Source organism: Vespula vulgaris, chromosome 3, assembly GCF_905475345.1.
Source record: "Vespula vulgaris chromosome 3, iyVesVulg1.1, whole genome shotgun sequence".
Lineage (NCBI taxonomy): Eukaryota > Metazoa > Arthropoda > Insecta > Hymenoptera > Vespidae > Vespula > Vespula vulgaris.
In genome coordinates this window covers 8,970,563-8,987,964 of record NC_066588.1, presented here as the reverse complement: position 1 = coordinate 8,987,964, position 17,402 = coordinate 8,970,563, and the positions used below count along the sequence as shown (strand labels likewise).

The 17,402-nt window shown below is 27.7% G+C and overlaps 4 protein-coding genes across 8 annotated transcripts; 3 read left to right on the top strand and 1 right to left on the bottom strand.

The window, feature by feature from the left end:
* Positions 1-1,356: 1,356 nt before the first annotated feature.
* On the top strand, positions 1,357-4,038 carry LOC127062793 (mitochondrial carnitine/acylcarnitine carrier protein-like). The gene is made up of 4 exons (XM_050991531.1): positions 1,357-1,791; positions 1,918-2,069; positions 3,276-3,479; positions 3,663-4,038. The coding sequence occupies exons 1-4, from the start codon at positions 1,755-1,757 to the stop codon at positions 3,870-3,872; spliced, it is 603 nt and encodes a 200-aa protein (XP_050847488.1). The 5' UTR covers positions 1,357-1,754; the 3' UTR covers positions 3,873-4,038.
* A 1,556-nt stretch (positions 4,039-5,594) lies between these two features.
* On the top strand, positions 5,595-10,789 carry LOC127062791 (F-box/LRR-repeat protein 3-like). 3 transcript variants are annotated; one of them, XM_050991527.1, is made up of 7 exons: positions 5,595-5,877; positions 6,522-6,637; positions 7,662-7,833; positions 9,214-9,409; positions 9,540-9,759; positions 9,893-10,135; positions 10,229-10,789. In XM_050991527.1, exons 4-7 carry the CDS (start codon positions 9,214-9,216, stop codon positions 10,398-10,400), a joined length of 831 nt encoding a protein of 276 aa, XP_050847484.1. In that variant the 5' UTR covers positions 5,595-5,877; positions 6,522-6,637; positions 7,662-7,833; the 3' UTR covers positions 10,401-10,789. The 3 variants fall into 3 exon arrangements, with proteins under 3 accessions (XP_050847484.1, XP_050847483.1, XP_050847485.1); XM_050991526.1 differs by having other exon boundaries at positions 6,522-6,649; XM_050991528.1 differs by lacking the exon at positions 6,522-6,637.
* Positions 10,776-14,648, bottom strand: LOC127062788 (transmembrane protein 185A). Of its 3 annotated transcripts, XR_007781199.1 has the most exons (7): positions 14,357-14,648; positions 13,745-14,090; positions 13,368-13,667; positions 13,163-13,286; positions 12,862-13,087; positions 12,702-12,781; positions 10,776-11,207 (listed from the first exon to the last, which is right to left on the bottom strand). XR_007781199.1 is itself a non-coding variant. In XM_050991524.1 (6 exons), exons 1-5 carry the CDS (start codon positions 14,392-14,394, stop codon positions 12,876-12,878), a joined length of 1,020 nt encoding a protein of 339 aa, XP_050847481.1. In that variant the 5' UTR covers positions 14,395-14,648; the 3' UTR covers positions 12,461-12,781; positions 12,862-12,875. The 3 variants fall into 3 exon arrangements, 2 of the variants coding, with proteins under 2 accessions (XP_050847481.1, XP_050847482.1); XM_050991524.1 differs by lacking the exon at positions 10,776-11,207 and having other exon boundaries at positions 12,461-12,781; XM_050991525.1 differs by lacking the exons at positions 10,776-11,207; positions 14,357-14,648 and adding an exon at positions 14,199-14,342 and having other exon boundaries at positions 12,461-12,781.
* Positions 14,649-15,199: 551 nt separating this feature from the next.
* LOC127062792 (40S ribosomal protein S3a) lies at positions 15,200-17,347 on the top strand. The gene is made up of 5 exons (XM_050991529.1): positions 15,200-15,339; positions 15,927-16,030; positions 16,283-16,605; positions 16,882-17,043; positions 17,135-17,347. Exons 1-5 carry the CDS (start codon positions 15,278-15,280, stop codon positions 17,285-17,287), a joined length of 804 nt encoding a protein of 267 aa, XP_050847486.1. The 5' UTR covers positions 15,200-15,277; the 3' UTR covers positions 17,288-17,347.
* Positions 17,348-17,402: the final 55 nt, after the last annotated feature.

Genomic DNA, 17,402 nt, shown 5'->3' with positions numbered 1-17,402 from the left:
ATTATATGAAGGCTGCCGTGTCACGTCCTTCGAAAAATGACAAAGGTTTTAATCTTAACGATGTAGTGCCTAAGTTACAGATAAATTCAAAAATAAGCACGGACGAAGAAACTAAAATTGGATATTCCAGTGATTATATGAAGGCTGCTGTGTCACGTCCTTCGAAAAATGACGGAGGTTTTAATCGTAACGATGTAGTGTCTAAGTTGCCGATAAATTCGCAAATAAGCTCGGACGAAGAAACTCAAATTGGATATTCCAGCGATTACATGTATGTTGGTATGTCACGTCCTTTAAAAAGTAACAGAGGTTTTAATCGTAACGATGTAGAGCCTAAATTGGAGATAAATTCGCGTATAAGTCCGGAAGAAGAAATTAAAATCGGATATTCCAGCGATTATATGAAGGCTGATGTGTCATGCCCTTTGAAAAATAACAGGGCTTCTAATAGTAACAATATAATAACTAAGTTGCCGATAAATTCGCCGATGCATTTTCCAAATGAAAATGTATTTTCTATACCTGAAAGTATTTATCCGAATAATTTGAAACGTAGAGTTAGGTGGATACGTATACCTCCAAACGTTATGTGTCCCTCTTTATACGAAAAAACATTCAGGAAATGTCGCTATTCTACAGCAAGATGGTATGCTATCAATGAACCTTATATTACTAATTCCGGATATGAGGAATAAATCTGCTTTATAATATTTTTAATTATCATTTTGTCAATGATTATTTTTGATAGTAATTTTTTGTTAGTGATTATTTTCAATTATATTTTTTTAATATACATTTTTTTTATGATATAGTTACACTATGATCAATCTAAAATTGATTTATTATAATATTAATATCTTTTATATATATATATATATATGCGTGTGTGTGTGCAATTATATTATATACTTTCTATAAATATACATACAACTTATATTTAATCATTTAATCATTTATTAGTTTAATAGAATGTAAGAATTTTTGAACTTACTTAAAATTCTAATCATCATATGATTTATATTTGTATATGTTCTTGATGTGCCATCTTACGGTAATAGCGAGAATTACGAAAAGTTTCGTGAGTAGTTTTATTTATTAGTCTCTTTGAAAGGGATAAATATTTCTTCGTTAACAATGTATAAAGATACATGCTCATATAAAATATGTAGAAAATATATAAAAAAGATATATAAAATATGTAAAATTTATGATAAAAAAATAATAAATTAAGTTGTTATTGATACGAATAAAATAAACTTATAAATTAACCATATCAAATTGTATTAAGGTTACGTTTCGTAAAATTATTGATTTTTAGTATTAGAAGATATATTTAAAAAAATTTTCTCGATTTCAAGATTTTGAGATTCTTGAAATTATTATTCTTTTTATAAAATTGATTTGTAAAAATTGATATAAAATAAACATAATTTACAAACCAAAATATAACAATTATATTAATTTTAAAATAACAATTCTTCTTTCTTCCTTAACTCGAAAATCGAAAGATCATCATTTCGATATCTAACGATTCTTTTATCTAACGATATTTTTAAACTGCTTTTTCACATCATCCAACCTCTCCACACACACAAACATACACATACAATATGTCGATTTCTTTAATATTATGCCTTGTTTTTATATATGTGTCTTTTAATACAATTGAATTATGCTTTATTGGCAATCATGTTTAAATTCTATGATAATAAAAAGTTCCATTTCAGAAAATATGAAATATATCGATTAATAATATGTCGGTGGAACGTACTCCTTTAGAATATTTGATAGGTAAGAGATACAATTAACCTTAATAAGATTATATATATATTGATTATATATATATATATATATATATATATATATATATATTGAAATTTATTTAGTTAATAATAAATTTTATTTGTTTTTAATAAGGAGGAGCAGTTGGAGGCTTTTGTGTGGCAATTGTTGGTCATCCATTTGATACCATTAAAGTTCGATTACAAATGGAACAAAAAGGAAATAAAAATATGTATCATTTACTTAGAAATTTCTTTATAAAAGAAGGACCTTTGAGTTTATACAAGGTACATTTTATTTCATTTTTCGTAAATCTAACGAATTACTTTTAAATGTAGTATAAAGAAAGAGAAAGAGAAAAAGAAAGAAAAAGAGAGAGGGAGGAGGGTTGCTAGAGAAATGTATAAATATATTTTAATACACTAAGTAAATTATCAAACGTAATTAGCTTTAACTCATATTAAATTTATAGTAAATTTTTTGTCTAATAATTTTTTTTAATAATGAATTTTTAAAGTTACCTTTAGTTTTATTATCATAATTGTAAATAAAACTATAATTTTTTTTACATCTATCTTTTAGCGAATATATTTTAAATAAATTCAGCAGGTATTATAATAAATATTTTTTTCTTATCTGAAGATATATCCGAATCAAAATAACTCTTTATATATCCTTTATCTTAATTGAAACGATGTTCAGAATAATATCCATTATTTGCAATATACTTGCTTAGACCAAAAATAAATCATTGTTTAGCTCTTTCAATGGCATCTGTACTAATAGATAACTATCTATTTATAATTCTCTGACGTATTTTCTTCGTTGTTGAAGCTTCTAATATCATTAGATATATTTCGATGTATAGAAGGAAATGTTTATTAACAGTATATGAAAGATTAATTTAATAAAGATTGATATTAATTTATTAACAACTTTAAAAAATATGCACTACAGTGTAGCATACGACATTTACTCGTTCATAAAATCATGCAAAATTTTTTCGAAGAGAATACTATATTTTTTTAATGTTTTTCCGATTCATATGAAAGAAAAAAAAATGAATTTGTTATAATACTTATCGAATTCGTCTCAGTATTTTTTAAAAGATAGATCGTATATAAAAAATTATAGATTTCTCTATAAGAAAAAGAGAAAAAGAATAAACTGTAAGTAAGTGAAAATTCCGGAAAAAAAGAGTTCGTAAAAAAATGTATTACAATCATTATAAAAGCTCTCTTTAAATCATGTTACATTCGATTAAAAGAATTTTCAATTGGACCGCTAACAACAGAATAATCTAAGTAAGCTGATCGTTGCTCATCTGCTATATTATACATAATTTCTAGATAACAAAAATTCTTTATAGAAAATATACTTTCGACAATAACATTAATAACAATAACAAAAATAATAAAGAACTGGCAACTTTAAAAGTATTTAGAGAAAATATAAATACAAAAGAAATAATGATTATTTTTTATATATGATAGGGTATATCAGCACCTTTGATAACTGTCATTCCATTATCGGCTATGGGCTTCTTTTCTTATGGTGCTGGCAAATTACTTGTTTCTAAGCCAGATCAAACAAAACTCACGGACATACAATTATTATTGTCAGGAATGTTCAGCGGAGCATGCACGTCATTTATAGCAGCGCCAAGCGAACGTATAAAGTGTCTTCTTCAAGCACAAGTATAGTTATTATAAATATGTTAATTTTTTCGAAATATCATTTGTATCGTTTTTCATAATATTTAAATATCTTTATTAATGAAAAAAAAAAAGAAAAAAATATTCGCAAGATTATATTAAAACCAAATTGCATGTCTTTCCACGTTACCTCTTTTTTTCTTTTTACTTTAAATCTTGATAAAGAGGGATATAGGAACGAAGAGGCAGTACAAAGGTTTCATGGATTGTATGAAAAAATTATATCATGAAGGTGGAATACGAAATATTTATTTAGGTACCTGTGTTACTTTGTTACGAGATGTACCATCCTGCGGCACATACTTTTATACTTATGAACGACTCATGGGAATTCTTCTAAACTCCTCTGAAGAAGTAAGCAATATTTTAATGTAAAAACTTGGCCAATTCAAATGTTGCGGTTTGTTATCATTGAAACTTTTATAAATATCGATTATTAATTTTATCATTATTCTTATTAAGTGAAACATATTGGTAATACTTTATTTCACTCATTTTATGTATACATTCATATATTATATAATAAATATATACGTTGTTTATTATACAGACTGTTCCTGATATATAACCTGAACATTTTGAATATTTTAATTATTTTTATGATAAAAAACATATCAGAGGAAAATATTATTTCGCTTGAAAGGATCGAATATTATGATATAGAAACAATTTCTTTTGAGATCATTTCTGTTGATACTTCAAGGCAAAATTTTTTCTTTTTTAATAGGACTACATATTTTTGTCGTGGTGAAATGATAGCTGAGATTAGAACGAATTCAACGAATCCTATTGTACTATGATCTTCACGTGACCTTAAGTAAAAAAAAAAAAAAAAACATAAAAAAATGCATAAAAGTTGAATCGTTGAAGCAACTAGACATTTCTACATTTCAAAGATATCCAATGTGGTTTTGAAACGACAGACGTTTGGCTCACAATGCATTAATAACCAGTTTAGCGTTGAATCGATCGTGATGCAGATATTCGATCTGCATATTATCAAATGTTCTTCTTTGGAGTCCAATTAAAAAAATAATTTATAAGACAGTTTTTATGAAACACGTGAAAATATAAAAAAATATATTAGAACTATATTTGCTAATATCAATGAACAAGTTACAAGGAGTAACATTTTAAAGAAATGTATACTGAAATCGATGAAGAACATTTTCACTAAGATTCAAAAAATTAAAATAGATTCTCCTTTACTAATCCTTTTAATCATAGTTATTTAATTATTTACACCGACAGCCCAACTTTCGTGAATTTCTTTTTTTTCGTTTTTTATCCTAGGTCACTCAGATAAAGATTGTAATATTATAAGTAATTGGATTCGTTCTGATTACAGTTATCGTTTTTTCTCAATAAAAGTATGTATAGTATTATTGAAAAAAAAAAGAAAAAAAACTTCGATGACCTTGAAATATCGACAAAAATGGTCTTAAAAAAAAATCTTTTGTTTTTTTACCCATCAAATAAAAGAACGTTTCCATTCGACATTTTTTTCTATCGTAAAAAATAAGCGAGATATTTGAGATGCTTATGTTGAATCGGACATTCCGTATATCTAATACTTCGTATTCTAATACTTTATTTTTTAATTAAGATGACGTGGCAACCTCTATTGGCTGGTGGTATAGCAGGAGTAGTAACTTGGCTCGTTAGTTTACCTGCTGATTCAATAAAGACACGATTACAAGCTTCACCAATGAATATGTATCCTTACGGTATGAGATCTGTTCTTCCTATTATAATGAAAGAAGGAGGATTTCTGGCACTTTATAGAGGAGTGACAACAGTCATGATACGGGCATTTATAGCAAACGCTGCTTGCTTCTATGGTTTTGAATTGGCCTTTGATATGATGGATAAATTCTCTAATACATAAACGAAAGAAAAAGAAAAAGAAAGAGAGCAAACGATAAATATATACGAATTCAATATAATTTAAATTGCGAGATGTTATAAATTTGTACATATTTACTAATCAATAATTTCATGTTATTGCATGCACATATTATATCTAATAAGTTGATAACTAAGAAATCTATGTAATCGACACGTACATTGCGCAGTCGTGAAAAGCTGAGGAACGTTTCATTCGTGTCAGTCGATCAAGCGAAGTATTGTGTGTATAACACGTAACGTTGCTTCCAAAAATAGTGAAAAAACATAGAAAAAATTAAAATATGTATAACAATAATTAAATAAAAAGAAAAAACAAGTTTTCTTATAAAGTGAAAAGTGATCGATGATTTCGCAATAGTTGTCAATTTTTTTTTTCTACGAGATGCTCTGAATTTTGTTCGAAAAATCCTTAAAACTTGTTATGTTGTAATGTAAAATTTACTAATCATTGGGAACTCGCAGTTATTTCAAGGTAACATCGTATTCGATAAATTTAAGTAAATGTTTAAACAAATTTATTATATTAATAGACAATTAGCTGGATGTATCAATGTGTCTACGTTTGTTTTATAAATATATATATATTTTTTTTATTTTTATTTTTTTTTTATATATATATGTATGACGTGTAATTTTGCAAATACCTATATATATATCATACCGTAAATCATATACGTATCATAAACCATATTATAAATAATATAGCGATGCTTTTGTTGTTCAAGTCAATAATTACTTAATCCATTAATAACATGTAAATTCAATAATCAATATGTAAATATTATACAAATGTATTTAATAATATTTATTAAAAGTGAAATTAATGACACTATTCTTTGGTTTCGTGAGAAAAGAAATAAATAAAAAAATAAATAAATAAATAAAACTAAAAATTAAAAAAAGAAAGATAATCAAGTAAGTTTTTATTGAATTTTTCGTCAGTATATAATATATGAAGTATCTCGTTTATATTACAAATGGCAATTGTGATAAAAGAAAAGAAAAGATATTGTCAGATAACAGAGTATTCACACGTAAATGATACTTATATAGAATTATCTACTGTAATGTTAAAGTGAAAGAATGTGATTACAAAAGTTGCGTATTTTCCGATAGATGAAGAATTTCTTTGGCTGGCCGGCAGCTTGATCGACCACGTATTTGAAACATCAACGGCACACGTGAGCGTTGAGGCACGTGCAGGCTAAGTCCACGACCCGTGGAATACGCATGTATGTGCTTATGTACGTATATATTACGTTTTCTGGTCTCAAATGAACGACCAAATGTCGATAATTACGTATCGTTCATTTAAATCTGTTTTAATTCGTTTTGAAAAAGTTCTCCATCATCGTATAGTCAAATTAAGAATTTATCATTTTTTTTATTAATCATGTCATTTTGTTTGTTAACCGTATCATGTAATTTTGTTTTTATGAAGAGAAACATAAGTGCAATTATTATCATTGTACGATTTAACTAAGAATATATCAATTCCTTTTTACTAGATCTTTTGCAAATTTTTGATGTAATTTTGATTTTATGGTATCGTAGGTCATAAAATATCACTTTCTTTTCTAATTATAAAAAAAAAAGCAACAGAAATATGTAAATGTGTTATTAATTTATATTTAATATAATGTAAGAACTTCGCAGTAGGAAAACAAATCATTTTCTTAATATAGAATATGACGGATCGATGTGTGAATAGAGTAGATTGAATCAATCGAATTGACTGAAAAATATCTCTACAATGTGTTGTATAAAATTGCAAAATTACATGATCGAAGTATCCATCGAAGAAAATTCATAACACAATTCCAAACTCGTATATGCAAGCTAGTTAGTTAAACTTAAATGTCAAATGTATCGAAGAGCCGTAAATCAAAGGATCGTGCTTGTTAGTAGCCTTTTATATTCAATATATATGTATATACGGAAATCATACTAACGCTAATGAATAATTCATTCGATACATAATACATTTTTATTTCATTTCATAAATAATCATGATTTTTTAATAACTCGACAAACTCAGATTTACTCAGATATGTTAAAATAATTGATAATTTACGTTCGATAACTAATATCTAAAGTATTAATATTTTTATTCATCGATTATATTTTTATTTCATACACGAAATAGACAATTTATTGTTAATGATAAAAATAATTTATAATTAAATAAATAAATATGTGTATTGCAGAATACATACATTGAATATATTGATTGTAGAAACAATATCTTTTTTGCAGGTGTTAGAGAAAGTTTCTAAACCATGTTGAAGAAAGAAAATGTGAAAGATACTTGCGCAATTTCAAAGATATTTTGGAACGAAACGAACGGTGTATTTTCTTCGTCGTATCACCTTTATTTAACTGCAATAGCGGAGAAACTTACGGACTCTGAAATCAAACAAAATTACAAGTAATGCAATGATTTACGCTCTTTAATATCTGCACGTACTTTTTTCCCAGACACCTATATCCAAGAATATGAATATCGTATCGTGAATTCCATTTACTTCCTACCAAGTATTTAACTATAGCTTTTACTCCGAATACCTTTTACTGAGGTCCCGACTAAATCGCTTTTCATACACGTGAGTCGATACAGGTTCTGCGTATCCGTGTCAGGGACGTGAATTAGAACGATTTCTCCTACTGTTTAGTTTGATTATTTACACACAATTATTTTTCTTTTTATATTTATCGATTAAATATCAAGAGCGATCTATGACGAAAAAAAAAGAAAACAATTATATAATAATGATTTACTAAACATATATATATATATATATATATATATATATATATATATATATTATATACAATATATATATATATATATATATATATATATATAAACACACATACACGTATATGCATATTTGCATATATATATATATATATATATATATATATATATATATATATATACCCATATATACACATATTACACACACACAAAATAAGTAATAGATCACAAATATTTTTGTAGTTTTTTTACGCAATTCGTTATTCGAAAAATAAATAAAACATAACGAAGGGATCGTATAAAAAATATCTTAAGGCAAAAACGAGCGTACACGTGAGCGGCGAAGAGAAGCACGTGAGTGCCCTAGTAGATTCTTGCTGTTAGTATACTCCGACAAGTCCCTGACCCGTTTTGCAGTACTTTTACCATATGTAAGTACCTTCTCGCTCATACTAACACCAGAGTAAAATACTTGGCCAATAGTGTTTCTTTGGTCCATATCCTCACGTGCAGCGGTCAAACCGGTCCCCTCTCCCTTTTTTCCCTAAGTAGAAAACTCCTTTCTTTCCCCTCCTCTTCTCTCTCTTTCTCTCTCTCTCTTTTCTTGACTTCATCCCCTGTACAAATTGAGATCAATGGTGAACTTACACAATGATTACGTGCCTTTCCAATCCTCCTTTCGCTTTTTCTCGGTGTTTGATCTTTCCTAGGTAGTTGCTGAAAAGACTTTGCCACTTTGCGACGACAAGAATCTTCGACTTGTCTTCCTTCTTCGTGACTGAAGTTTCGCTCGTTTTTACGCTTGAATATACATATATATATATATATATATTTATTTAGTTTCGTTTCTACAAACGTTTGCTTGTTTGTTCGTTTGTTTCTTTTTTTTTTATAATATTAAAGAAGAAAAATTTGTTCGATGAAATATATTTCAAAGGTAGAAAATTTAGTTATTATAATTTTATTCGTATTATTGTTTCTACGATTCTTTTCTTTTTCTTTTATTTCTTTCACGTTTTAATTCATCCATTTTGCGAATTGATTTGATAGATGTTGGCACTGATAAGTACGTCGAAATCGGCGTACCTCGATATCGACAGTGAAGGGTTCAATACTGCGTTGACATTGTCGAACGAGAAGACAACGGTAGAGCAAAGGAAGGAACGTCGAGAAGTCGAGGACAACGCGTTAACGAAGAGTCTTCAACTTCTGAGGATCAGAGGATCGCCGCATTTGTTGCCAGAAGGTAAGTTCTATTTTTTTCTTTTTCTTTCTTCTTTTTTTTAGATTTAAATGAAAAAAGAAAAAATTACGATTTATCGGAATAATTTAAAAAATTTAGAAAAGAAAAAGAAAATAACAAAATAATTTTTCAGATATACTTACATTGGTGAATCACTGTCGGTGTCTTCGCGAATTATCCATGTCTTATTCTTTATTGAGCGACGATTTACTGATGGCTTTGTGCACCGAAGAAGAAGTCAATTTGGAGACATTAAGAATAGAAATACATTCTGAAACAAGACCACTTCCTATTATCGATGAAAAAGTGTGGACGACCTTTTCTGATCGGTTTCCAAATATCAATCTCGTTCTGTGAGTGATCAATGTATATTTTTATATCATTTCATTCTCGATCTTCGTTGATGACCTTAGAAAACGAAATAATGAAAATCACAGTTATATTAAGTAATGTATTATTGATATAAGCGATCGTTTTTATCTTTAGATTGTCTTACATAACCGATGAAGAACATGAATCCCTTTTCACGTCACATATTCCAGTGACGCATTTATATTTTGGAGAAGCGCCTTCGCAATCGGTGGCATTGCGAATTCACAGTTACTTTCCGCGATTAATGGAATTAGTTATAGCTGCTTACGGACCTGGCCTTATCGACGATGTTTTAATCAATGTTGCTAAAGGATGTCCTCGTCTTAATGCCATTGGTTTGGGTGATTGTGAAATTAGGTAATACGATAATGACTAAAATTGTTAACGTCGATATTTCTTTATGAAAATAGTTCGAGCATAATTTTGTTCTAATAATTCTTTATCATATAGTTGTGCAGGTCTTCTAGAATTTGTTACCTTATGCGCCGAACGTTTAAAAATACTTTATATCCGGGAGACATCTTTGATCGAAGATTCAGAATTGGATGTCTTGGATGTGACAGCCAAGGTTTCTTCTCTCCTTGGAGACACTTGGGTACCTGAATATATACCATTATGGTGAAACGATTAAATAACGGGAACTGTTGAAACAATAAGGATAAATGACGTTAATTTAAAATGTTACGCGATGTGATAAACGATACGTATAAGAAAACTATACGTAAGTGATAATCAAAACCCAAGGATATCAGTTTTTTTACTTCTTTAACCGATAAGTTATTTAGGCTGTAGATCATTGAATAATACAATGTATATACATGTTGTTTATGTTAGAAGTTTGCAATATTTATAACGATAAAAATGTCGATGTATTAATATTATTTTAATATTTAAGGCAGATAATATTCTGTATTTCGTTATGTGTTTAGTGTTTTCAGTTCAAATCGATATTTTAGATAATATATATATACTTTGTTATATAAATTAATCGTATTCGTTGATATCAAAAAATATAAACTTTATTAGATTATAATGGACTTAATATGTAATATATATATAAAATAAAATAATATCACTAATTATTCATTGTAACCATCGTTCGTAGCTGATATGTATAATATATATGTGTATATATATATTATACAGTATCTAATATAATACACACACACGCGCGCGCACATACATACACAATATTATTGTAATGCAACGAGGTTTGTACATTTTTCTACAATATAACAGAAGAATGATCGGGCATTTAAACGATTTCTAAAACGTTAACAGTTGTTTCCGATTATTATTTTCTAAATTTATATATATGTAATCTTTTCATTTTTATATCTTGCCAATATTATTCTAAAGATGCGAGGTGCTCAGTCTTGTATCCCAGCCAGTAAATCCAATCTCTTTGTTTTTAAGCCTCATGAAGTACCTAACATTTGAACAATTTACATATTTCAGCTTATAACGAAGTTTACAATAATGTAAGGATACAAAATATTTTAGTACAATATTTCTTTCGTACGGGAAATAATTTTATGAAAAAATGTATCACTCGACCTAAATCATCAAAGTATAATCGAATTTTTCATATCGAATAAATCGTTAGTATATGTATATATATCGATATATTTAAAATATTTATAACAAGTACTCAAATATTGAATTGGAAGTAACAAAGCCTTTTAATTTCTAATGTGTATGTACCCATATTTAATTATGAAATATAATAACATTTAATAATAGAACTTTGTGTATCACAACCGCGAATTGTATATATTATGCAATATTGCACTTTTTGCAATGTTGCAGGAACACATTGTTACAAAAATTTCATGATGTCCATGTTACGCAAATATAAATATGTGTCTGTTATATATATATATATATATATATATATATATATATATATATATATATATATATATATATATTTATACTGTGAACAATCGTATGTGTTATAATTTTTGTACTGTGTTTTTGACACTTTTGAAGACATAATGTAATATAGAATTTAAATAATTTTTACTGAAAATATATATGTATTTATGGGTACATCACATACTTCTACTAGATATCAATAGAAACTGACTGTTAAACTTATTTAAAAATATATCATTTGTAACGGATGATTATGAAAAATATTCTAAGAAAGATGTTTTTATTAATGTCTGCTTCAACCCACTTTGTATCGGTAAATATATACTATATATAATAATTATTTGCTCTTTAATATGTAGCTACCTATTTGATCAAAACAAAATTTTTTCAGAAAAATGAAAAATGAGTTGCAGCAATAATTGCAAATGATCAAATTTTTAAGCGTTTTATCATTACAATATACCACAATCGATTTTTAGCACCATCGTAGACATACTTATTGTAATTAATGCATTGATTTACATATATATTATTTTCAACACAGGCCAACTATATTATATTATCATAATATAATTTACAATTGATAGACAAGAAAAGATAAATTATTAGGAAAAAAGACTTACATTTTAAAACAGAATTATTGAAACAAATGGACGGGTCAATTACTTATGCTAAGCACAAATTAAGTGATCAAATATGCAGAAGCTAAGATAGACTTAAAATCATTATCATATTGAGCACCATAACAATTAAATTATAATATATTTTAGGAGCCAATTACTTCAATTTTTATGAAAACATAAATTCGTTCCACCCTTTATTTCAAATAGGGACAACATAATTATCTTTCTAATTTGTATTATATAAAACAAACAATGTCCTTTTGAACATGTTTAAATTTCAATTTTCAATAACAAGATGCATAACATGATCATCACGATTGCCCTGGCGCATGTTAAACTAACAATAACAATTTTTTATAAGATCTAGTGTAGCGAAAATAACAATTTTGTATTTATAATTTAATATACAATTATATACCCACCTCTCTATTTCATGTTACATACGTGGTATGTGAACCAACCAGTAACATTGAAGAGAATGTATTAATGTTCAAGATAAATTCTGTAATTTAATGTAAAGCGTGTTAACTTGGAAATATTAATCTAATATATGTAAATGGGATTATAAACATATATGTATACCTAGGCCAACTTGATCAATCAGGTATGTCTATGGAAATTATAGGCACTACAGGTTTTGTTAGGTCGATTTTCTTGATGTGTTTCTCATTCTTTTCACTAACCATTGGTTCAGATGGTGGTTGATCTTGATCACCTCTTGGTTGATAAGAAATGTTACCATATTCTTGAAGCAATGGACATAGGCTTAACAGAAAATGGCAGAAGTCCTTTCTAATACCAAACCACCCTATAAAAAATGAAAGTATGTTTATACAGATTGACTAAAGATTTACAAATGTTTAAGTACGATTACATTCCTTACATCTATTTCCTCCTTTCGCTCCAAAAGACATGAAGATAAGTGTCATGTGAGATATGAGAAGAGGCATTGCCACTGTCGTATAATTTAGAGAAATGTCACCATCCAATTTATTCGCTAACAGTACCTAATAAAATAAAACAATAGATCATTTTAAAAATTTAATATTAATCGATCGACATATAATATTCATTTTCTTATTACTCACTTGAAATACTAAAATTGGAACCACGAGAAATGTATATGCTAGCGCTGAATTTAAAGATGTCCGCCTTTGCCTTGCATTAATTTGAGGTGTTCTTAATAAAACAGCAGCAAACACTATCGCATATAGAACAGCAACTAGAGACAAACAAAGAAGTGCCCAAAGAGGTACAAATACCACCTCCCAACTCCAAGTTATAAAGCCATCTAATCTTAGTGCCAAGAAAATAAATTGTAATACATTGACTGCACAGAAGAGTTCAAGTTCAAAAGACCTATCGTGTTTCACAGCCCAAATGCAAACCTAAAATAAAAAGATAATAATAGTCGATATATAAATATAGTCTGTAGTAACTAAATAAACAAATAAATAATACTTACAGCTATAGATACAACAGAGATGAAAATCAGTGGTATAAACACTAATATCCATAAATGCCTATCAGACTCCAGTTTGTCACATACTAATAATTCGAACATTAACAAGATCAAATGTAATGCCAAAGTAATCAACATAGCCTTATAATGAACATAGGCATCTCCTTCCAATCTCGAATGTGGATGTCTCCACCATACGTAACTTCCAATGGTAGCACCCAATATTACCATACCTTTCCAAAACCAAATTGGGCTAAATATTGTCCAGTAGCTCCATTCTATGAAACCATCCAATCGAAGAGCGAACAAAGCAGTAAATATCATCAAACATGAGTACACTAAAAATTTGCTATAAAATAAAATAAAAAATGTATAAATAATGAATTTTACTGCATAATTATTTTTCTACTTTATCATTTGTAATTATTGTTGTAATTGTTAAAATTATGCAACATACAGATTAAATATTTATATTTTTGTATATCCCACGATATTATTTAAACACAGTAGAAATAATCTTTTCCTTGACTGATATTCACATAAACGTATCACAAAGAACTGACTGATAAATTTAGAATAAGTTCGAGATCTAAATACTAAGACAAGAAGGATTACCTTGGATTGAAATCTTGGAAAAGTGTTTGCAAATTCATATTTATCAGCACTGCCACGATAAATCAAATCTTTTTCGATGATATTTATAAATTTTTCTGTACATTCCACGAGTGATCTTTCATTTATCGCGCAGTCTATTACGGAAAATCACGGAGAGTGGATCATGCATTTGTCTGCATAAAAAATAAATTACACCGTATCGCAGTAAAATTCGGAGCATACTGAAAGTAGCCAAAGGCCATCACTACCAGCTGTCGACATTCGATATACGTACAATATAGTAGAAAACTTCGTGAGTATACGAAACTTCAATTTATCATATACATATATACGTGTGTTTTGTATGTATTTTCTAGCGATTAGAAATTATCATTTTCTTATATCTACAGTTATTGATAATCTCTGCAATTTTTTTTGATAATAATTTTTCGAAGATCTGATATTTTGATTAATTTTTGATGAAATATTATCTTCGCGAATTTCACGTTATTATATCAAAAGAAATTATTTCACGATTATAATTTTAAAAAAAGAAATCTTGTACGTTTTAAGAAAGCGAAAATAAAATGTTAAATAAAAGAAAAAATTAGAACTTCTAGACATTGTTTATAAGTTAATAAACTTTATCTGTTTTTCTTATAAGTTTTTTAACAATTTCTGGTATATGTTTCTAAAAATATTTTTTCAATCAATTTTTAATATTCATCGTTCATTAAATTTTATTTTTTAAATTATTTTTGGTATTATTGTTTTCCATGTTAATACTGAATGCAATAAAAAAGCAATAAATTTGAATCATTAATTCACGTAGTTTCGACCAATAGCCATGCGAGATTTCCTTCCACTTTTCTTATTCAACAGTTCATGTGGCTTACTTCCGTTCAGAAGTAGACATTCTTCTTTCCGCTTGTAGCTATAATCATGGCGGTGGGTAAAAATAAGGGCCTGTCGAAAGGTGGCAAAAAAGGTGTTAAAAAGAAGATGTAAGTAAATAATAATATGTTTTTCATAAATATCATTCACTTGAGCATTCAGAAAAGTATTCTTCAAAGTTTTAATTTTTGCGATGTCTCTTTTTTTGATGGATTCTTCTAACCTACCATAAAACCATTTCATGCCTGCGGTACTTGCACTAGAAGTAATAATATGTTAACGTTTAATATTATATTTCTTATTTTACAAATTATGATTTTACTCGCATTTTAAAATTGTAAATGAATTATATTTTATATATTGTAGTTTTATCGATAATAGATTATAAAAAATTATAGTAAACTTAAATATTTATATTATCGTTACTGTCATATTAAAATTATTTTTTCATAAATATACAAATTACATATTTTTCATTATAAAATTAAAAATACTACTTTTGTAGAATATCACGTTTCTTCTTTGTAGAATATATCATGAAAACTTAAAATGCTTAACCTCAAAATTATTATCATTGGGATGTTTGATTATGATTAATCTAGGATAAAAATTATTTGTCTATTTTGTTATAACAGAGTAATACATGTAATTATCTGATATGTATTAATTTTATATTATAATTGAAATTTTATTTCAGTGTTGATCCCTTCACAAGGAAGGACTGGTATGATGTGAAGGCACCATCTATGTTTACAAACCGTCATGTTGGAAAAACATTAGTAAACCGAACGCAAGGAACGAGTAAGATATCTTATTAAATTTTTATGATTAGGATATATAAGTTATATTTATATAAGAAGAGATCAGCTCTATAAAAATATTCTACAATTTTTATGGCTTTTCTCGTTGCATATATTAAAATTAGCATGTACTTACTACATTATTGTTTTGCTTATAGCAATGATAACATTGTTAGATGCTATAAAATTAATATTGTTAATCAAACTATTTCATTTTTACAAGTTAAATATCAATTATTTTTTTGTTCGATAGAAATTGCATCGGAAGGTCTGAAGTTCCGTGTATTCGAAGTTTCGTTGGCTGACCTTCAAGATGACAATGATGCAGAAAGATCCTTTCGTAAATTTAGATTGATTGCGGAGGACGTGCAAGGTCGTAATGTCTTGACTAACTTTCATGGAATGGACCTAACAACAGACAAACTAAGATCCATGGTAAAGAAATGGCAGACTCTGATAGAAGCTAATGTTGACGTAAAAACGACTGATGGTTATTTGCTCAGAGTTTTTTGTATTGGCTTTACAAATAAAGACCAAATGAGCACTAGAAAAACATGTTATGCTCAACATGCGCAAGTGAGTATTCACGATTGTAAAATTTGTTTGTTCAAAATAACAAAATCACATTGCAACTAATATTAATATATAAATATTTTTATAAGTATATATTAATATATAAATATTATATAAAGTTGCATATATAAAAAAGCACTCTCTTACCACACTATTCCTGGATAAAGAAATAGTGATATTTGATGTTGCAACAACTCGAATAGCAAAGAAAATGTTATTAAATATGTCTAGTTCCATCGATATTTCACTAATCTTTAATTACTTTTTATTCACAACTAGGTTAAAAGAATTAGGCAAAAAATGGTAGACAATATCACGAATGATGTTATTAAGAGTGATTTGAAAGGTGTGGTTAGCAAGCTTTTGCCTGATGCTATGGCCAAAGACATAGAAAAGGTGTCTCAAAGTGTATATCCACTTCATGATGTTTACATCCGCAAGGTATCAATCTAACTGATCGAACATATATTTTAAGAAAATTATACTAAACAATGATTATTCAATAATTTTTAATCACGATTCTTGTATTTAGGTAAAAGTTTTGAAGAAGCCAAGATTTGAATTAAGCAAATTGCTCGAACTACATGGTGATGGCGGTGGTAGTAAGAGCGAAGACATTGGAGAAAGTGGCTCGAAGGTTGACAGGCCTGAGGGTTATGAACCTCCAGTGCAAGAATCTGTGTAAGAGATTTATTCTCTTATTATATTTCTTAAAAGTAAAAACCACGATTTCGTGTTAAAAAAATGTTTTCTTGTTTTATTTGAAAACACATCTAATCCAAATTCTTCAGATAGTTGAA